Source organism: Saccopteryx leptura, chromosome 1 (assembly GCF_036850995.1).
Source record: "Saccopteryx leptura isolate mSacLep1 chromosome 1, mSacLep1_pri_phased_curated, whole genome shotgun sequence".
Taxonomy (NCBI): Eukaryota; Metazoa; Chordata; class Mammalia; order Chiroptera; family Emballonuridae; genus Saccopteryx; species Saccopteryx leptura.
The window spans coordinates 17,197,394-17,218,072 of record NC_089503.1 but is presented as its reverse complement, the minus strand read 5'-3'; the positions used below and the strand labels follow the sequence as shown (position 1 = coordinate 17,218,072).

At 59.8% G+C, this 20,679-nt stretch overlaps 2 protein-coding genes across 38 annotated transcripts in view; one reads left to right on the top strand and one right to left on the bottom strand.

Annotated features, from left to right (window-relative positions):
• The window catches only part of MADD (MAP kinase activating death domain), a 42,288-nt gene extending 41,220 nt beyond the window's left edge, over positions 1-1,068 (top strand). For all 37 annotated transcript variants that reach the window (XM_066361580.1, XM_066361577.1, XM_066361592.1 and 34 more), the window contains one exon: positions 59-1,068. In XM_066361580.1, the coding sequence (XP_066217677.1) occupies positions 59-163 (105 nt within the window). In that variant the 3' untranslated portion in view covers positions 164-1,068. The remainder of the gene's footprint in view (positions 1-58) is intronic.
• A 1,068-nt stretch (positions 1,069-2,136) lies between these two features.
• On the bottom strand, positions 2,137-19,961 carry MYBPC3 (myosin binding protein C3). Its single transcript, XM_066361746.1, has 34 exons — positions 19,873-19,961; positions 18,477-18,743; positions 17,562-17,681; positions 17,389-17,481; positions 17,152-17,300; positions 16,190-16,307; positions 15,700-15,748; positions 15,465-15,494; positions 15,236-15,289; positions 14,454-14,474; positions 14,002-14,165; positions 12,951-13,083; positions 12,701-12,703; positions 12,468-12,592; positions 12,276-12,381; positions 12,005-12,171; positions 11,461-11,626; positions 10,544-10,650; positions 10,428-10,457; positions 8,836-8,975; positions 8,514-8,594; positions 7,795-7,954; positions 7,342-7,446; positions 7,065-7,253; positions 5,874-6,008; positions 5,520-5,687; positions 4,705-4,793; positions 4,347-4,542; positions 3,967-4,106; positions 3,590-3,749; positions 3,341-3,477; positions 2,857-3,043; positions 2,538-2,575; positions 2,137-2,419 (listed from the first exon to the last, which is right to left on the bottom strand). Exons 1-33 carry the CDS (start codon positions 19,895-19,897, stop codon positions 2,565-2,567), a joined length of 3,825 nt encoding a protein of 1,274 aa, XP_066217843.1. The 5' UTR covers positions 19,898-19,961; the 3' UTR covers positions 2,137-2,419; positions 2,538-2,564.
• Between the last annotated feature and the right edge of the window lie 718 nt (positions 19,962-20,679).

Below are 20,679 nucleotides of genomic sequence, written 5' to 3'. Positions count from 1 at the left end.
CCCATGTGAAGGTGGGATCTCAGTGATGCTGATCTGTCTGGTTTTCTCTCCCCTCTAGGCCCATGAGATCTGCTACTCTGTGTTGTGTCTCTTCTCGTATGTGGCTGCCGTTCGTAGCAGTGAGGAAGACCTCAGAACCCCACCCCGACCCGTCTCTAGCTGATGGACGGGGGGTGAAGGCTGCTCCCGCCCGGGGGACGCCCCTTACCTCTTGCCGTTCCCAAGTGCACGAAGCTCCTGTGATGAGAAGTGGGACACGTGTGTGTTCCCTGCAAGCCCCTCGCCGCGGCTTAGCTGGTTCCGAGTTACATGTCTGTCAGTGTGTCTTAGTGTGTCCATCACAGGGCTGAGCTCGGTACCCCCTTCTCCCCGTTTACTCTCCGAAGACCAGCCTGCTGTTCCCTCAGGGCTCAAGAGTGTGTGTGTGTGTGTGTGTGTGTGTGTCTTGGGCCAGTGGCTTCTAAGAGTTCTCTGAGTGTAGGCCAGTGTCCTTGGGACCTGTGTGTTGTGTCCTTGTCATTGTGACCTCCCAGTGCAAGACTCTGGCTGGCTGTCTTGTGATCAGCACAGCTAGGGGCCTGGAGAAGTCCCGCTGTGAGGGGCGAGGGAAGCTGAGGCCTGTCCTCCCTGACCAGGGGAGGCGGGGAGAGTCGAGGGGTAGCACTTGTGAGTGGCAGGTTCCCTGCTTCCTTACGCAGTTCCTGAGGTGGCAGCTGCCTCTGTGGGCACGGGCCTTGCTGCTGCCTGCCATGGCCTCCACCCCTGCAGGGGGCAGCTTGTTCCCTGTGGCCTGCCTTGCCTGAGGCAGGAGGGAGCAGAGTGACTGGAGCCAGGAGACTCCCAGGGACCACCAGCAGCTGGGCCCGGATACCCAAAGGGGTGGGGAAGGGCCAAGGTCAGTGTATACATCTGCCTCTGCAGGCAGCAGCTCCTGGCTCTTCCCACCAGGAGAGTGGGAGAGGTGGCCTGGCAGTGGGCAAGAGGCGATTGTACATATTTATCTCAGCTCCACATTATTTATAGAAAATGTACAGACGTGTGAATGTGAAATAAACGTCCTTAACCGTCCTTGGGCTCCCGGCAGTGAGTGATGCCTCCTCAGCCTAGGCCTGAGGAAGGCTGACCCCAGGCTCTGCAGGCACCTCTGGTCTGAGGGAAGCAGGGAGACAATATCGAGCTCATCTGAACTCTGGGATGCTGAAGCGGGGGTGGGGGTGGGGGCAGGGCTCCTCCCCAGGCTTCTTGGGCTTTCGGAGAGAGGCTGTGGGCGGGGTTCCCTTCCCTATGTTGCCTTTGGGCCCACAGAGGGCTGCTGTGCTACAAATTGGCCACTAGAGGGGGCAGCCGAACTGGCTGACACCTGAGCAGATTTGAATTTAGCAGTCAAGTTAAAAGCAACACGGGTCCCAGCTCCCGTGTTCCTTACAGGTACGGTCCCGAGAGGCTTGTCACTAGGCCAGGACCTGGAACCCAGAGCTCTAGGATCTTGGCCAGGAGTGTCTTGGTTTGGGTAGAACCTGAGAAGTAACCCTGGGGCCAGCCATCATAGAGTATTTTCTCTATGCAATGGAAAAACCTTCTACTCCCTCCCTGGGCAGGAAAAACTACACTCTATCAGGGCACCTCAGACCTTCTGGCTTCCTCCTCCCAAAAGGAAACTGATGATCAGATTTGGGCTCCCACTGAAGGAAGAGCAGAGTAGGGCCCTGTCCCTACATCTTTTCTGGTTCCCAGTGTCTTGAACTGGACAGGCTATCTCCTCATGGGACCGGGATGTGTACAGACTGGGGGCTTGCCCACAGAGACCCCCCCACTCCAGGCCTTATCGGCACAGAACCACATCCAGGCTGCGGTGACCATGGGTCAGCAGGACAAAGATGGTCCTGAGTATGTGGGACCAGGCAGGAGAGTCCTGGTTTGCTAGCTCTGTTGCCAATATACTTGTCACAGCTCCTCAGTCTCCTCACTTGAAGAGTGTGCCGTGGGGGAGACTGAGCTTCCTTCTAAGTATTAGTGTTTTCTGAGCTTAGGAGTCCGCTCTCCCTTAACTCTTCTGCCTTCAGTTTGCTCTGAAGCTCAACTAAGTTTCCCCGTGCCTGCGTGAGAACAAGCACACTGGTCAGGAAGAGGCAGGTCTCTGCACTGATTTTTTATTGCCCTTATACACAGAGAAAGCACGGCAGGCCAGGACTGTCTGCAACCATCATTTTCTGAGCCCACTGCTTTTTGCCCCCCAAATCTGAGAGCTCCCAACAGGTCAGCCCGCGTGGTCCCCTCACACCTGCTTGTCCCCACACTGCCCCACTGATGCCCCCCCAGCCAGCCCCCAGAGGCCCACTTGCGCACACACATCCAACAGCAAGGAGGCCTGTCCAGCTTCCTTCCAGGCTCCCGGCACGTGGCTGGTATCTGGGCGCACCTGTGACACAGGGTCCCCCATGAGTGAGCTGGACTGACTAAGAGCCACCCGCACCCCCATTTCCTGATGGCTGCCTCTGATTTGGGCCCTGAGTCCTGGGATGGTCCAGAGTACATACCTGGCCATCTGCAAGGAGCCAGCCCGGTCATTGAGGCACTGCAGGAGAGAAGGAGCCTGTGCCACGTGTGTGCTGCACCTCCCAGCCCCAACAAGTCCCCGGGGACTGGGGCAGTGGCTCCAGCAGCAGTGCCGTCTGGACGTGACGGTCACTGCTCTTTCAGCCAGAGCAGCTGCCTGGGCCGTGACAGCAGAGTCCCGGCTGGTGCCCCCGCCTGCTCCACTCCAGCCAGAGCAGCTGCCTGGGCCGGGACAGCAGAGTCCCCGCTGGTGCCCCGCCTGCTCCACCCCCCCAGGTGCTGGCCCGGCGGGCTCCTTACCTCGCACCTCCACGCGGCACTCGCACCGTGCTTCGCCCTGTAAGTTGATGGCCTTGCAGACATACACCCCGCCATCGAAGGGGCAGGGCTTCCTGATCTCCAGGGTCAGTACTCCCTGCTTGCTGAACATGCGGAAGCGGGCGTCCCCGCGCAGGTCCAGGCCGTTCTTGAACCAGGAAATCTTGGGCTATAGATTGGGTGATGGGAGGGAGGGAGAGGTCTCAGGTTGAAAGGACTTTTCAGGAATGTAGGGAGATTAGCATTTATGCTTCCACTCCGGGGGCTCCCACTGGAGTCCCAAACCGTGCCCAAGGCTGGGAACAGAGAGCCAATGGCGAGCGCCGAGGCCGGACACAGGGAGAGGCACCGGTCCTGGCGTCCAGAGGCAGAGAAAGCAGGGGGACAGGCTGGGGAGAGGACTGCTCAGGGTTGGAGCCCCTGAGCCCTGCCTCCTGGGTCTGCACCTGGGCCAGAAGTTCCCTACCTGGGGGCTGCCCCGCACAGCACAGCAGAGAACAGCATTGTAGCCGGCCACCACTGAGCGGTTCACCAGGGGGCGCGTGAAGCTTGGGGCCTCGGTGAAGTCCAGGGCCTTGTAGATGGGTGGCTCATAGGTAGTGCCTGTTGGGGAGAGGGCTTTGTACCAGAAAGGTCCCAGCAAGCCAAGCTCCCCTCCGTGTTCCCATTGCGTCCCTGCCCCAGCTCCCCCGGGGTGGGAGTGAAGGTACGGCACCTGTTTTGGGGATGACGACAGGCTCCTTGGTGATGGCGGCTTTGTCACTGGGCCCCACCATGTTATGGCTGAAGACGCGGAAGTAGTAGCTATTGCCGATGATGAGCTCGGACACCACACAGTGGGTGCGGCGGTAATGCTCCAGGACGGTGAACCACTCCTGTGGGTGTGGAGGAAAGGGAAGGGGCTGGGGCTGGGGGCAGGCCCTACTTCCTACCAGGGCCCTCTCTTGGGTACCCTTGGCATCTGTACCCCAACTGTGGAAAGAACCAGATCATGGCGGGGTGAGAGGTGGGTCCATTCTAGAGGCAGCTGAGACCTGGGTCTGCCAGGCCCTAAGAAGGGTGTACGTGGGGGGCCCAGGACCCCAGGCTCACCATAGTCTTCTTGTCAGCTTTCTGTACTGTGTAACCACAGATCTCCGTGTTGCCGTCATCTTGGGGTGGCTTCCACTCCAGAGCCACATTGAAGCCCCATGCCTCGGTGACCTGAAGGTCCAGGGGAGGACTGGGCTTGTCTGCAGGAGACAGACCCAGGTGGAACGCCAGACCCGATACTGCCTGAGCGAGAGCAGGGCACCCTCAACCCAGGGCCCCATCGTCCCTGCCAGTCTGGGCCTGGGTGCCTTCTTCTGGGGGGCGCTGGGTGTCCGGAGGAGAGGCCCCGGGATGGGCAGGTGTGAAGCCCTGGACCCTGGCCACCCAGCTCTGGGACTGGCAATGATCAGGCTCAGAGGGAGGCCCCCAAAACCACGCACCAACGACCTGCAGGAGCAGTGTCGCCTTGTCCTCCATGCTCTCGATGCGCAGGGTCACCTGGTAGGTGCCAGAGTGGGCGCGGCGAGCAGCCCGGATGAAGAGGATGGTGTCTGTGGGGCTGTTGCGGGTGTTCACCTCCTGGGCTGCCAGGGGCTGCCCGTCTTTGGTCCAGGTCACCTGAGGCCGGGGCTTGCCCTGTGTAGGGGGACAGCTCAGCTCCAAGCCTGGCTCTCCCTGGGGGCCCGCCCCACCCATCCTCATAGGCCCAGGCGAGGTCTTGGGGTGCGGTGAGCCCTGAGGCACGGGCAGCTGCTAGGCATGAATACCACTGCGGGACAGAGGAGCGGCCAGTCCCACCTGGAAAGGAATGAGGAGGTTCACGGGCTCCCCGACCCTCCTCTGGATGGTCTGGCGTAGGTGCCTGGGCAGCTGGAGTCGCGGCCGCTCTGTGGGCAGAGTGGGCGGCTCAGCAAAAGCCAGCCACGGCCCAAAGCCCGAGGAGTGCCACAGCTCCATTCTCTTTTGGGCACAGAGACCTGCGCTGAGAAACACGCTGCCTCCTGGGCTGTCCCCTCCTTTAACTCCCTCAATCCAGCCCCAAAGGGTTCACAAAACTCCTGCTTCCGCCCGAGCCTCTGCACACCACCACAAGAGGCAGAGATCAGAGAGGGCGAGCAACTTGCTTGAGGTGACACAGGCCAGGATGCAAATCTAGGCTTCTGGATCTTATCCCCAGTCCCGTTACCACCCCTATTTGCTGTCTCCTTCCACTCTGAGAATGAGTCCTTAGAGGATCGACCCTTTGTTGGGAAGTGGACCCCAGATGGGCCAGTTTGAGCCTGCAGGGCCTTCCTGCTCAATCCTGAGCACATGGACCTTGTCCATCCATGGAGCTGAGGGACACAGAGCAGAGCTGGGAGACGGTGGTATGATGACCTACAGTGTCCCTGTTCCACACGGGTCGACACAGGAACCCAAGAGGACACTTCCGCACAGGTTTGCCCTGGGCCTGGGCATGGATAGAGGCTTCGCCCCCCCCCCCCCCCCGCCCCGTCCCTGCCCAGCACTTAGCTCCTCCCTCTAGGAGGGTCTCTTGGACTGTCCCGACCTCCACTTGCACCAAGGGCCAGGGTGTCCGTGGCAGGTCTTGTGACTGGCCAAGGGGCACTCACGCAGTATCTCCTGCACCGTCACGGGCTCCTTGGTGGTAGCGGGGGCCCCAGGCCCGGCCACATTGTGTGCCCGCACCCGGAAGAGCAGCCGGGCCCCCGTGGGCAGGTCCTTCACCAGCAGCGATGTGCGCTCTGTCAGCCCCTGCAGGGCGGCCACCCACTCTGAGCCTGAGGGTTGGGTGGGGAGACAAGACCACGTGCAGGGTCACCATCGGCACCCCACGCAGCTGCCCAGCTTCTGGTGGTGGCCATCCCGGGGGGCTTCCACCGCAGACAGGGCCCAGCGAGGTGACAGGTGCCTGGCCTGCGGGGACAGTTCAGAGAAGGGCACAGGCTGCGGGCAGGGACACTTACCGCCCTCCTGGCAGTACTCCACACTGTAGCCATCCAGGCCGCCCGCTCCCTCGCGCTCCGGGGGCCGCCACTTGAGGGACACAGTGGTGTCGGAGATATCCTCCACCACCAGGTGGGTGGGCTCGCTGGGGGGGCCTGGGCAGGGGGCGGGCAGAGAGGGCCTGAGTCACAGGGCGGGGGGGGGGGGACTCCCTTGGCTGGCTTTCAAGTACTTTAAGAAATAGTTTATCTCCATTAAAAGACAGGTCTCTAGATAGGCTTCAAAATGAACAGCAATTACAAAAGAGAGAGCTCTACATAGGGAAAGACACCCAAGGACCCAAAGAGCTTCGAAGGAGCCACTTTCGTCAGATAGTGTCAGAAATGCTGTCACGTAATTTAAGGAAAACTGGCCTGCAACCTGGGTGTTTCCTTCCCTGTGATGAGGCGAGCTGGCTCAGAGCTGAGCAGGCTGGAAGGCAGACCCTAAGGAGAGAGGCCCGGACCCTTCTCCCCACAGGCACCCCCTTCCTGCCCTCTCCCCAAGCTGTGTCCCGTCCCTGGGCCAGAGGGGGCTCCTGCCCCTGCCTCACACAACTGCCCCCAAAGCTCCCACATTCCGGTCCCTGAGAGCCTGTCGCTGTCTATGCTACCCTTTCAACATTCACTATACAGATGAGGAAACTGAGGCTTCAGGGGGAGACGGTGACTCCAGATGGCCCTCCTGGGGACATGGCGCCAGCTCCACAAACCGATCACCAGCTCCCGGTCTAGTGCTCTCTACACAGAGAGACATCCCTCAGCATGCCCCCTGAGGCACCCACTGCCCTCACTGTGTCCCATACAGGACACACCCTGGTTGAAGGGAGTGGGGAACAGGGGACAATGACCATTTACTGAGCACCTGCTGTGTGCCTGCTCTATTTCATTTCATCCTAACAAGAAGATGTGAAAAGTGAGCCTCAAGAAGGTGAACCAAGGGTCAGAGTGGTGCGAGTCTCAGCTCCACCCCCTAGCAGCTGGGTGACCTTGAGCAAGTCATTTGATGTCTTGGGGCCTCACTTTCTTCATCTGTTTAATGAAGAGGATTATCCCTGATTTCAGATTACAGACCAGGGATGTAAATGCCTAGTGTGGCAGCCGCCCACACAGAGCAGCTGCTGTTACAGGGTCCCTTGACCCAGGACGGCATGAGGGCAATGCCAGGCTCACCAACGGGCATGAAAGGCTGGGAAGCAGGGCTGGGCCTGGACATGCCGATGGCATTGACCGCGTAGACGCGCATCTCGTACACCACGCCCTCGATCATGCGCCGCGCCTCGTGGCTCAGATCACGCAGCAGGTCAAAGTTCAGCCGCATCCACCGGTAGCTCTTCTTCTTCTTGCGCTCCAGGATGTAACCTGATGAAGGGAAGCAGGAGCTCAGGTCTGGGGCGCAGACACCCCCGCACCCCCTGCCCTCGGATCCGCCCCGGTGCCCCCCACTCACCCAGGACTGGCTGCCCTCCGTCATAGGCAGGTGGCTCCCACTGCACCGTGCAGGAGTCCTCGCCCACGTTGCTGATCTTGGGGGCTGCAGGGGCATCCGGCACATCTGCGGGGGAATGTGGACCCACATCAGCCCTGCCCGGGCCCAGGGCCGACCTTGCTTGCTCCTTCACCACTCCAACCAACAGCTACAGGCTGCCTCCGCCACCCCCAGGGCTGAAGCAACCTTTCTAGAATGTAGTTCTAATCATGTCACCAACCTGTGTTTAAACCTTTGTGGCTCCCCACTGCCCACATTCCCACATTCGCCCATGTTCTAGTCCCGATCCTCTCCATGGATCTGAGAGCCTGTCCTTTGATGTTTGTTGAGCGACTGAATGAGTGAATGGGCAGGCCCTCTCTGGTTGCCCCTCTGTCCTCCCTGCCTTGACCCCAGCCAGCCAGCCAGCCTCACCGATGACCTTGACTGTCAGGTTGACCTGGTCCTCGCCCACCGGGTTCTTCACGGTGACGGTGTAGACACCCTCATCTTCCTTCTCTGCCCCCTCCACAGTAAGGATACTGCGGTCCTTGGTGGTCTCCACTCGGACCCGGCCCTCAGTCTCACACAGCAGCTGGGGGACAGTGGGCAAAAGGGCCCAGGTCAGGTCCCAGAAGCTTCTTCAGCCTCTGGAATGATCAACCGCCCCGAGATGGGGAAGGAGCTCGGCAGCGAGTCCACGGGGGAGGCAGAGCCTGGCTGGGACCGGCTCCCACGTGAGCCCCTGGTCCAAACGCCTTCACTGGGCACCGGCCCTGGGCAAAGCAGGAGGAAGGAAGGGGCTCGGGCTCCAGCTCTATCGTGAAACTTTAGGTGACCCCTTATCCTCTCTGTGCCTCAGTTTCCTTGTCCACCAAGCGGGAAGAGCATGACCTCACAGAGCTGCTGTGAGGCCCCCGCCGTGCGTGGATGGGGAGGGGCCGAGAGCCGCCCAGCTCCCCTCCTGAGACAGTTCAGTCCTGCTTGGGGCTTCCTGGCCACTCTGGGGGTGCAGACCCTGTAAACACGTGTGTGTGTGTGGAGTCCCTGTCTGGGGCAGGAGCACAACTGACCGGAGGTGGCACCTTCACAGAGGCCTGCCCAAGAGTGGGGACCGCATGTAAGCGAGCCTGGTGCCACCTCTGCTCGCTCACCTTCTTGTCAAACACCCACTCATCGCTGGCACCTGCATCCCCAGGGGCATCAGGTGCTGGCCCAGCTGGGACCTCCTTCCCCTGGGAACAGAGAAGGGAAGGAGCTGGAAGGTGGCTGACAGCCTGGAGGGAGTGAATCCCCACCCAGCCCCTCTATTTCTCCTTTGCCCCCTCCCCACTGCCCCCCTCTGGCGAGCTGAGGCTCTGCACTCCCCGTCAGGGGCCACTGCAGGGCATACACACGTGGGGAGCAGGTCCCAGCACTCATGAGGCCCAAACACCCATTTTACAGATGGGGAAGTGGAGGAAGGACACACGGTACCGATGTGGCGGCCTTCTGCCAGATCACAGTGGGAGCAGGGTCCCCGGAGATAGGGACGTCCAGGCGTAGCTTGTTGCCAGCCACAACCACAATGGTGTCTGTTTTGCGGCCTGGGCAGTCCAGGTGGATCTTGGGAGGTTCTGGGGGTGAGGACATAGCATAGGTCAGAGAACGGGGAAAGGGGGGGGCTGGGAGGAACACATGTCCCTGGTTGTTTTATTATTGAGGTATAATTGACACACGGTACAGTGCTGGGATCTGAGCACAGTTTGAAGACTTTTGACAAATGTGTATACACCAGTGTAATCAGCACCCAGTCAAGATCTAGAACATTCTATCACTCCAGAAGTTGCCGGGGAGGTTGGCAACATCAGGACACCTAGTGTAGTATTCCTCAAACTGTGTTGGGGGAAGGGACATCAATGTCCTGCAAGAAAAAGGCAAAACAAAAACAGCCCCCATGGCCAAACACTTTAGGAAAGTCTGGATTTAACAAAATTAAGCACATTTCTTAACCGCACAACAACGGGAATAGGGGCAAGTATTCAGTGTTTCCCAAAGTTATTTCACCGTGGAATCCTTCTAAATGGAGTATCTTTATGTGAACCCAGTTTGGAAAGCACTAACCTAGAGCATGCCTCAGCTTGGACTAGTCTCCTGAAATTAGGATTCTAAAATGCCTGATCAAAGTTTTATCTAAGAGTAGGAGAGCCCTGGCCAGATAGCTCAGTTGGTTAGAGCATCATCCCAATACACCAAGGTGTAAGAGCACATATAAGAATCAATAACTGGCCCTGGCCGGTTGGCTCAGCGGTAGAGCGTCGGCCTAGCGTGTGGAGGACCCGGGTTCGATTCCCGGCCAGGGCACACAGGAGAAGCGCCCATTTGCTTCTCCACCCCTCCGCCGCGCTTTCCTCTCTGTCTCTCTCTTCCCCTCCCGCAGCCAAGGCTCCATTGGAGCAAAGATGGCCCGGGCGCTGGGGATGGCTCTGTGGCCTCTGCTCCAGGCGCTAGAGTGGCTCTGGTCGCAACATGGCGATGCCCAGGATGGGCAGAGCATCGCCCCCTGGTGGGCAGAGCGTCGCCCCATGGTGGGTGTGCCGGGTGGATCCCGGTCGGGCGCATGCGGGAGTCTGTCTGACTGTCTCTCCCTGTTTCCAGCTTCAGAAAAATGAAAAAAAAAAAAAAAAAAAAAAGGAAGAAAAGAATCAATAACTGAATGGTGTTTCTCTCTCTCTCTCTCTGTCTGTCTGTCTGTCTCTCTCTAAAAAATCAATAAATTGTAAAAACTTTAAAAAAATAAAAAATAGAAGTAGAAGAGACACTTCTAAAAGCAAAAAAATCATAAAACCTCACATTTGTGCCGCCATTTGACAGCTCACACATCAATCATCTTAGCTTTCCTCCCACCCTGTGGAGGAGGCACTAGTATTAGGACCCCCGTTTTAGAGATGAGGCTCAGAGAGATTATAAATGGCCCATGGTCCTGAGTAGCAGAGCTGGGGCTAGGTCTCAAGGCCCCTCTCCCAGAAGGGAGACCTGGCTGGGTGAGTGGGTGTGGGGAGGTGACACACAGGGACCCCGAGACTCACCCTGCCTGGGCACAAAGTCAATCTTGACCTCTGCAAAAGAAGGAAAAGCAGGTGGCACCAGGGCAAAGACTGGACCCAGCAACAGGGACCCCAGCCCCAACCCGGGCGCAGCTCACCCATGAAGTGGAGCTTGGCGGACAGGTTGCAGGCGAAGCCCTCAGGCACAAAGCTGTAGTCCGCCTCGTCTGCAGGCGTGACGTCGTCAATGGTCAGTTTGTGGACCCTGCAGGGCCACATACTCCTGGTCTCACCAGACACCCTAGCCAGGGTTCCAGGGGACCCTCGCCCCATCCTAGCTCACTGGGGTTCTGGTGTTTTAAGTGCTTTCTTTAATTTTTTTCCCCTTTTTATCGGATTTTTTCCTTCTTATTGGGGTGGCAGTAGTTAACAAAATTATACTGGTTTCGGGTGCACCCTTCTGCAGGACCCCATCTGTGCCCTGCACTGTGTGTCCACTGGCCCTTGGTGTTTGCATTTCCCAGCTCCCTCACATGTTTTCAGAGGTAGGCAGGGTAGGAGCGTCCACTTGGCTGGGCCCTTGGAGACTGGGCAGGGGCTGGTCTCATTAATCTCCGTGACCTTGGGCCCAGCACGGGCCGGCCCAGATGCTCAGAACATGAGTAAGAGTGGGAGAGAGTGAGGGCCCCTGGCCAGAGCCAGCCTCCCCCGTGACCTCCCGCCCAGCCCTGGTCACCCTGGGGGGAGGGGCCGCGGGCTCCGAGCCCTCTGTGTCAAGCTCCCTGCTTCTTCCCCGTCTTGGATGGACTCTCCTCAGTATGCTGCTGTCTCTCCAGACCTGTCTGTCTGTCTGTCTCTTTTTCTTACTTTATATTTCAGTCTCTGTCCTGTCTCAGTCAGTGTGTCTATCTCTTTTTGTCCATCTCTGTCTATTTCTATCTGTCTGTCTCTGTCTCTTCCTGTCTCTCTGTGTGTCTCTGTCTCGGTCCCTGTCTCTCTGTTGTCTCTGTCTCAGCCTCCGCCTGTCCCTACTCCTACCCGCCACCGGCCCTGGGGCTGGGCCCCACACACTCACCGCCCGATGTGGGACACCTTTATTCGGCTGTCAGGCACCAGCTCCTTCCCGTTCTTCAGCCACACGCCCCGCACGTTCTCATCCGACACCTCACACTTGAACACGGCCTGGTCCTTGGCGCCCACCGTCAAGTCTGCGATGCTCTGATACACCTCCAGCTTTTTCTCTGGGGGCAGGGCAAAGCCAGTGAGCTGGGAAGGGTATGCGTGGGTGTGGGTGTGAATCCCTGCGGGGATCACGTGGGCATGTGAGAACACACGTGTGCGTGTGTGATACGTGTGTGCATGTGAAGGAATCTCAAGCGTGTGGGCAGGTGATGTCAGTCGGGCCCACCTGACCCTCCCACTGCCCTCTGAGGTGGCGACGTCAGTGTCCCCGTCTTACAGATGAGTGAAGTGACTCGGGTGTCAGGGTGACTTGCCCAGGGTCACACAGGTCTCGATTCTGGTTTGCCGAATAACTGTACGAGGCTGGGGGTGCTGGGGTGACCGGGCCCACGTCCCTGAGGCTCATGTGCTGCCCTGCCTGCTGCTGCGGGCCTCACCCTGCACGATGAGCTCGGCCAGTGCCTGGCCCCCGCTGGTGCGCAGGGCATAGTGCCCAGCATCCTCCAGCGTCGCCTCGTTGATGATCAAATGGTGTTTTCGGCCATCCTTCTTGAACCGGTATTTGAAGGTCTCTTCCCGAGTCAGTTCCACCCCGTCCTTCAGCCTGGCCAGTGAGGGGGCAGCATGTGTGTCAGCCTGCTCTGGGGACGCCCCCCCGCGTCCCAGCCCTGTCTCGTGCCCCCGTGCCCCTGGTGCTCTGGCGCTCACCATTTGACCTGGGCGCCCTCCTCAGACACCTCACACTCAAATTCCACCCGCTGTCCAACCATCACCAGCTGGTCCTCCAGGGGCCTCGTGATCAGCACGGGGGGCTCTGTCAGGGCAGGGAGAGTGTGATGGGTGGGCCTCTCTGTGGGCCTCCCCTCTCAGGGTCCCACGGCCCCGGGGTCCTGGGCCCACCTTTGACAAAGAGCTCGGTGCTGCACTTCTCGCCGCCCACCACGCACTGGTAGGCTGCGTCATCTGCCAGCGAGCACTGGCTGATGGTCAGTGTGCGCTTGGTGCCATTGGACTCGAAGATGTACCTGGGCAGGGGCCGCAGAGGACAGGTGACAGAGCTGTGGACTCTCGCCACCCTATCCCCCGTTGGGACCCCTGGTCTCCACCCCAGCCTCCCAGAAGCTGGGCCTTACTTGCTGTGGCACCGAAGGGGTCATTGGAGTGTCCCCAGTGGGAGGAAGCGAGGCCGAGAGAAAAAGAGCGGAGAACAGAGATGGGCAGAAACAGAAAGAGGGGAAATTAGAGCCCGAGAGAGAAAACTGGGGGGAGATGGAGAACATGGATACAGAGGCAGAAAGAACAAGGCCTACAACAGCCCTCTCCCCGAGGGCCCCCTCCCCACACCCCTGGCCCCCAGAACCTGCTCCCTGCCCCTGGCCGCACCTGCCACTCATCTGGATCTCCTGTCCATTCTTCAACCACTTGACCTCGGCGTCGGGGTCGGCCAGCTCCACGGTCAGCCGGATCTTGTGGCCCTTGCTCACCTGGTAGGCCGGCTGCAGCTTCTTCTGGAAGGCTGAGCACCACCCCTCAGCCCTGGCCACCCTGCCGCCCCTGCCCCCACCCCCGAAGCTGGCCCTGCTGCAGAAGGCTCGTACCCCACAGCCATGGTGGCAGAGGGCCCGGTCCCGCCTCCCCTCTCTCTCTGGGTCTCCACTGCGACTGTTTATCTCCGTCTGTTCTATGTGTCTATCACCTCCCTGTCTGTCTCTTCATTCTCCTCTCTCTTCTTTCCTGTCTTCCTTGGGGTCCTCTCTACCTGCTCAACTCAGGGACAAGGTTAGGGGCTTCCAGAAAGGCAGAAGCTTGGCAGGAAAATAGGTGAGGGGACAGATGGACCTTCTCTACCTCTGGACTCTTATCAGCAACCTCCGGTTTCTGCCCTCCTACGAGGTGCCCCCAGCTAGGGGGCAGGTAAGGCTCCCCCCCTCCTGGCCCGCTTCCAGAGGGCTGACGCCTGCGCTGTCAATGCCTGGCGGGGCCAGGCTAACCCGAGCCCTGCCCTCCGGCCCGCCTGGGCGTGGGGGGCTAGCTCTCACCGCTAGTTTGTTTTGTTGTTTGCCTGTGAGGACGATGAACAGGCTCGTCTCCTCCCAACTGTGGCTCTGGCCTAAACTGGCTTCTTCCCTTTTTCTTGTATATTAAGCAGGTGGGGAGGGTTAAGCAGGCTTCTTTTCTTTTCCAGGGCAGGTGAGGGAAGATCACCTGGTTTTTACTTGGTGAGGAGAGCTGACCTGTGCTCTGTCCTTTTCCTCGTGATGTCTCTGGGCTAACCTTTGCCCATTTTCTGTGCAGAAAGGGGCTAACCTAGGCACTCCTGATTTTATCCTATGGTGGGGACGGGGGAGGTTAACCCATGTTCTTCTCCTTTCCTGGGCTAAACTGGACTTTTCCCCACGTGTGGGGGGCGGGGCTAACCGGGGGCGGGGCTAACCCGTGCTCTTCTTCTCATCGCGCTTCATGCCCTTGAGCCTCTTGAGCATGCCTCGCAGGTCGGTGACACCATGCTGGAAGGCGATGCGCTCGTACTCGGAGGGGGGCGCCTGCCGCAGGATCTCCCACACGTCCTCCTCTGCCGGGGCCTCCAGCTTCGAGTCCCTGCGTCCACAGTCCACGCGGAGCCCTCAGGGGCTGCCGGACGCCAGGGGAGGACTGCAGCCCCCCTCCCCAGAGTGGGGCTTCCTGGGGCCAGGACCAAGGAGCTGTCACTGCCCCTGGCCCTCCGCCCCTTTCCTTCTGGTGGGGCAGCTTGAGCCGGCAGGGGTCCCCAGCCAGTTCTGGGGTACTAGGGGCTTAAGGCTCAGTTTGGGGCTGGGGCTGGGGCTAGGGAGGGGCTCCTAGTGTCAGTAGAGGTGACAGGGGTGCTGGGCTTCACCCGGCACTCACCGTGGGGTCCGGAAACTGCTGCTCCATGTGGGGCAGAAAAGCAGGGGACACATTAGAGGCGTGGGTCACCTTCCCACAAAGACCTGAGATACAGCCCATAGGCCCTCCCTTCCTCCATTCTCCCTCCTCCCTCCTCCCTGCTCCCCTCCTCCCCACACTCCCTTTACGGGGCTCCTCTGAGCACCACAGGCCCCAGCAGGGAATCCTGCACACCTTGCACGTGGGTGTCAGGAGATCCCGAGGCCCAGAGACACCCCCCCAGTCCCTGGGGGTTCTCACTCTGGTCCGATTACCAGCCCCACCCATCTCTCACTGGCCGTGGGCAGGCAGGTACCGGTCCCACCAGCGCCCTGCTGCCGGAAAGCACCCCACCCCAATGCTTACTTACTCTCTGGGTCACAGCAGCATCGACAGAAACGTCAGGGGGAGAGAGAGAGGACACAGAGGCCATGAGTCAGTGGGGCGCGCTGGGCTGGGTGGGCAATTCCTGTGGCTCTGGGGCCCTCCCCCAGCCTCTCCTGGGTCCCCAGAGCCTACTGAGGGGAGCTGTTGCAGACTCGTGTGGGGTGGTCGTGGGGCCGCTATGAAGACATTAGTTCCCAAGACACAGGGTCTGCTGAGCCCTCTGAACTCTTCCCAACACCGGACTGTCCCATTCGACAGATGAGGAAACCGGCTCAGAGGTACAGTGCCCTGCTGGGGGCCCCAGCGCTAGAAACCACAGGACTACATTGGCAATCGGGCCTCCCCACCAGCCCGGGAGCTGCTGCCTGGAGGCTTACCTCTTCTTCAGCAGTGAGCTGAAGTCCAAAATCCCCGCGTCCTCATTGCTGTCGCTGCGGACAGGGACCCCCAGTGAGACCCAGTGGAGCTGACTAGAAGGGGCTTGGGAGCCAGGAAGTTTGGGGACGCAGTAGAGTGAGAGAAAGGGACACTGGCCAGATGGGGGCTCCCTATCCATTTCAGGCCCCAGGGTCTGTGTATGGGGCAGGTAGGGCCGGGGGTGGGTACCTGGTCCTCCGAGCACCTCCAGCCAGGCTCCTGTGGGAATTAGACCCAGTTCCTCACCTGTGCAGGGAAGCTTACCCCCCCCCATGACCATCAACTTCAGACCTGACCACACACGTCACCCCCAGCCCTGCACCCCCACATTTCCCAGGCCCTGGCCGCCACATCATCCCCAGCAGCCCCCGCCCTGACCCTGAAGCTGCCTCCCCCAGGCCCTGAGGAAGAGTTGGCCACTCACGTGCGGCGGAAAGCTGACCGGAGGTCCAGGTCTCCAGGGCCGATGGCCTCTGGGTTCAAAGAGGGAGACGAGACAGGGAAGGGGACTTCAGAGAGTGACATCCCAAGTATCACACACCTGCCCACCCATGACCACTTGAGAGTGAGTGTCTGCCTCAGGACCCCACATCCTGAGCCTTGCCAGAATCAGGGTACCAAGGTGGGGGCAGTTTCAAGTCCCCAATCCATCAGGGATTGTCACCCTTCACCTGCTCACCTGTGCCAGGAGCCCAGGACACCAAGAGAAGACTCAGACAAGATCTGGGCTTAGCCGTCACCCCACCCCAGCCTGGGAGCCTTTCACGCCCCTGTGTGAGCGGCGTTGGACATGTGCTCAGCAGTAGTCTGACTAGGACTAGGCATCCTCCTTAGTGTTGGGAAATGGAGTCAGGTGCAGGGGACCGGACCCCTAGGGACCCCGAACTGAGGACAGACGCAGGGGCCCTCCTCACCATGCACGGTGAGGTTAAAGTTGCAGCTGTCAAATTTGTCCTTGGTGGACACCTCACAGCGGTAGCCTCCGGCAAGCGTGGCTTGGGCATCTGTGATGTGCAGCTCAAACAGGTAGATCTGTGGGGGTGTCAGGGGAGATGGGGGCCAGAAGATGGGGCCCTTCACCCCTAAAGGAGACTAATCCACCAATCTTCTTACTCTTCAAGGTTAAGTTAACCCACGCAGTTTTGTGTAAATAGCAAAAGGAGCCCCTTCTTAAGACAAACTACTGCCATCTGCTGGCACAAGATGGTAATAAAGTAGAAACCTGTGATGGCTTCAAGGCAAATGGCATTCACTTAAGATGAGGCACTTTTGTGCAGGAGACAGCCCACAGACCTGAGCGTGTTGGCCCTCCCCTGCCAGGAGCCCCCTCGCCTGGGCCAGGTTTATAGATGAGTGGGAGGAGCAGAGGCTGGATGTCAAAGCACAGGTTCTAGGCCTGGCTCCAAGTGACCTCAGACCAGCAACCACACCCTCCCAAGCTTTGGTTTCCTTGTCTGTAGAATGAATTGTTCTGGTTGGCCACTGGGGTCCCTTTATCTCTGATACCCATCCATCCAGGGACTTCGTACGCTCACTGGCCGGATGTCCCCCGTGCCTCACAATGTTACTTAGAATCCTGAACTCCCTGCCCCCACCACGCTTTATTACGCCCTCTTGAGACTGTCCTGGCCTCCACGTCCCCCGTGTCCCACAGGACCCCTGGGCCTCCCCATAACCCTTCTCTGAGCCTCTCCATGCTCCCCATGTGCCTCTTGCCCCCCAACTTGCTTCCCAGGCTCTCCATACGCCTTCTTCGCACTCCCTGTGTGCCCCTAGTCTCATGGTACCCCGATGCCTCCTAGGACTCTCCACGTCACCCTGTCCTAGGTCCCCATAGCGCCAGTTCCCCCAGGTTCCCGTGCCCTGCAGGCCCCACCTTGCTGGCCCGGTCGTAGCTGTCATGCAGCTGCAGGTGTTGGCCCGCCTTGCTGCTCAGGTCTACCCACTTGCCCTTGAACCACTTGACTGTGGGTGGTTTCAAAAGGCTAGCCCCGGCCACGCGGGCTGAGAAGGTGATGCTGCCGCCTGCGAGAGAGGGGGAGAGTGGGCGCCTGGGGGGTGCTCTGCTGCCCCCCTCCCCTCCTCGCCCTGGCTGCAGCAGCCCCACACTCACCCACAGTCACCTCGCCGTCCTGTGGCCGTGTCACAAAGAGGCCGATGGGGTCATCGGGGGCACCAGGGCCGTTGGCGGCTGCTGAACTTGACCCTGTGAGCAGAGGCCTTTCAGACCTGCCCTGGGACACCCCCATGCTCTGGCCCTGGCCCTCCGTGCCCAGACCCTCTCACCTTCGGGACTTGGGGAGCCTCCTTCCACCTCAGTGGCTGAGGCCGGGGCTTCTCCGGGAAGTCCAGGGGCCTCGGCAGGGGCTGGCACTGGCACGGGCTCTGGCTTGGGCTCTGGCTTCTCTGCAGGGTATCGGGTAGGGGGTCAAGGAGTAGTTTCTAACCAGACACCCTTCCTGTCCCTGGCCTCCCCTTTGTAGACTCATTAAATACCGTAGTGCGTGCACAGCGTCCTGTGGTCCCTCTCTTGTCCTCACTCCCCCCACCATGACTCTGTCTCTCCCCTAAATTCTCTCCCTTTCTGCCCTCCGTGAGCTCACGCGCCCACTCCTCTCCTCTGCCCCGTCTCTCCTGAGCGTCAGACCCAGGAACCCACAGTCCACAAGACATCTCACTTGGATGAAGGCTCCAAAACTCCTCCTCTTCCTGCCCCCCCCAAGGCGGCTCACGCTGAGCGGGGCGCCAGGCTGCATCTCACCTGCCCCTCGCCCTCACAGGCCCGCGTGCTCACATCGCTGTGGGTCAGCTTTGGCCAGTTCTGGAGTTCACACCTTTCCTGGCCCAGGCTCTGGCCTGGGTCCAGGCCCCCAGGCTGGGCTCCCGGGGCTTCCCTGGGGCGCACCGCCCGCAGGCTGTGTGTGGGTGTCCAGACAGAGGGCAGCGTTGTACATTGTTCGTCTCTGGATTTCCCCCGCCTCCACAATGGCTGGAACAGGCCAGGGAGCCATATGGGGGCACTCAGGAAGGCCTTGCTCTCTCAGAAGAGAGGGGGTTTTCCTGGCAGACAGCACAGTCGGACCAAAAGGCCAGAAAATGGGAAAGCACCTCCTATGCCCTGGACAATGGAGAGATGGAGGGGCTGTCCCTGCTCAAACCCCCAGAAGTTCAAGCCTTAGGAAAGACTGACTGGGGTCTTACCTGCTTCTGTGACCTTGAGGTCAAACTTGACCTTAGAGGAGCCGGCGATGACTGCGTAAGACCCCTGGTCAGCAGGGCCCACGTCCCTCACTGTCAGCGTATGCCGTGTGCCCTCGGCTGCCAGGCCAAACTTGTCGCTGGCACTGATGTCACTGCCCCCTCGCTGCCAGCGCACCTTCACTCCTGTCCGCTCTGTCTCGGCCTCGAACACGGCAGGGCTGCCAGCGGCCACCTCCATTGACCGTGGCTTCTTGCTGAAGGCTGAGACTGAGGGTCCAATGGAGGCTGCAGGGGCCCCTGGCTTGCCCATGCACCCCACCCCTGCAGCCCCTCTTATTAGATACGGTGATAGTCGCTTCAATGCATCACCTTGTTTAATGCTTCAACAGCTGTATCAGGTCGGTGCAGTTATTATGCCCATTTCTCAGTTGAGATTACCAAGGCTCAGAGAGGTTAAGTGACTTACCAAAGTCACACAGCCAGTAAGTAGGAGAGCCAGGGCTGTGGTGGTGGTCCTAACCTCTACACAAGACTTTGGCTAAGCGCATCCCGGGATAACCTACCCAGGGAAACAAGGGACGAGCTCCGCTCCCCCTGGCCCCCACCAGCTGGGGCCCTTGGCGAGGGATGGGTACTCTGCCCACTTGGATGTGGCTAAATTTGTCCTCTGAGAGCCTCAGGCTGAAAATCAGCAACTGAGATAAAACTGGCCTGGGAGGGGGCTGAGGGCTGGGGGGTGGATCCCTGCCCTGGACAGCCCCACTGAGGACACAGGCCAGGACCAGGACCCTGTGGTCCTGTGAAAGGCTGTGACTTTCCCTGCCCTTGGCCCGGCTCAGGGGCCTCCTGACCGTCCTCTCCTAGAGCGGAGAGTCTGCATAACCTCAACGTGTGGCCACGCCCACTGTGGAGGCCACAGGGATACAGGCTCCTAAAGCAGAGAGTCTTACAGGTGGAAAGGACCAACTCAATCCCTCTTTGTATAGATGGGGAAACTGAGACCCAGAGAGGGGAAGGACTTGTCCAGAAGCATGCAGTGAGCCCGGCGAGAGTCTAGACTCAACCCGGGCGCCTGTCTTCAGGACCCCTTTCTCAAAAGGCAAGCCAGGCCGAACCTCGTTGCAGAAGGAGATGGAATGGAGGCAGGGAAGGGTCCCTCTGCATCCTGAGAGTGGGGCCATGGCCTTGGGGGCCTCTGCCTTGGCTTTCTCCCCTCCTACTCCTGACCCTGGTTTATCCTCGCTCTCACCACAAGGATAGGAAGGAGAAACCGAGAGTCAGAAAAGGACCTAAGGAGACAGCCCCCCCCACCTCAGGAACTTGGTCCTAGGCCTGTCCCCTAGTCGCAGACAGCCCACCTGCCCCACGTCCAGCCCAGCCCCAGGCCTGCAGCTACCTGGCTTCTTCCCCGGCTCAGGCATCTTGAGAGAGGTCAAACCGGGAACCGAGCAGGCATGGGCCACGCGAAGAGGATCTGAGCAGGGACCCGTCCCCCCTCTATATAAGGGGCCCTCCCCCTCCCCAGGCCCTCCTTATCTGCCTCCTTCCCAGCTACCTGCTAAATATAGACAAATTCCAGAGAGCAAGGGCTCTCCAGGAGAATGTGGGGCCGAGTTGTTCCTGGCTGGCCCCTGCCCTTCCCCGCCAGCCCAATGTGATGGCTTCTGGCCCCCATCCCCAGTGACCGTCAGGGGCACCCCAAGCCCAGCCTTGTCTGTGTGTCCATCTCACAGGCAAACTGTGCCATGGGACTGTGCCTGGCCCATGGCTCTAAGATGGATGGCTCAAACACCTATGGGTAGTATGGATGGTTGAAACTTACCATCCCTTTAAACACAGAAATTCATTCTTTTCTGCCATTTTAACCACTTTTAAACCGCATCGCATGCACCTGAGCCTTCTTTAAAAGAGGACTGCGCACCTCGTTAATGTCAGGGTTGGGGTTCTGGGAGCCCAAGGGGCTCGGGGCAGGGAGGTGTGCCGGCTGTCTGCCCCACACTGCAGGCCCCAGAACCTGGGCTGGCCGAGGTCTGCAGGCTGCTTCTGAAGTCTCCTCACTGCCAGGCTGTCGGCCGCCACTTCTTGCTACTGGAGAGTGGGAAGCAAGAAGCTCGGCGGCTTCCCCGCTCTCCCTTCTCTGTTTCCTGCTGCTGTGGTCTGGAAGCCAGAGGACCCAAGGGGTTCGCCTGTGTCTAGGCTCCTG

Coding starts and splice junctions, on each gene's coding strand:
- MYBPC3 (XM_066361746.1), bottom strand. CDS start 19,897: ATGCCTGAGCCGGGGAAGAAGCCAG. Junction 17,482..17,561: donor AGGCTCCCCAAGTCCCGAAG/GTGAGAGGGTCT, acceptor CTCTGCTCACAG/GGTCAAGTTCAGCAGCCGCC. Junction 11,627..12,004: donor GGCCGAGCTCATCGTGCAGG/GTGAGGCCCGCA, acceptor CCCTGCCCCCAG/AGAAAAAGCTGGAGGTGTAT.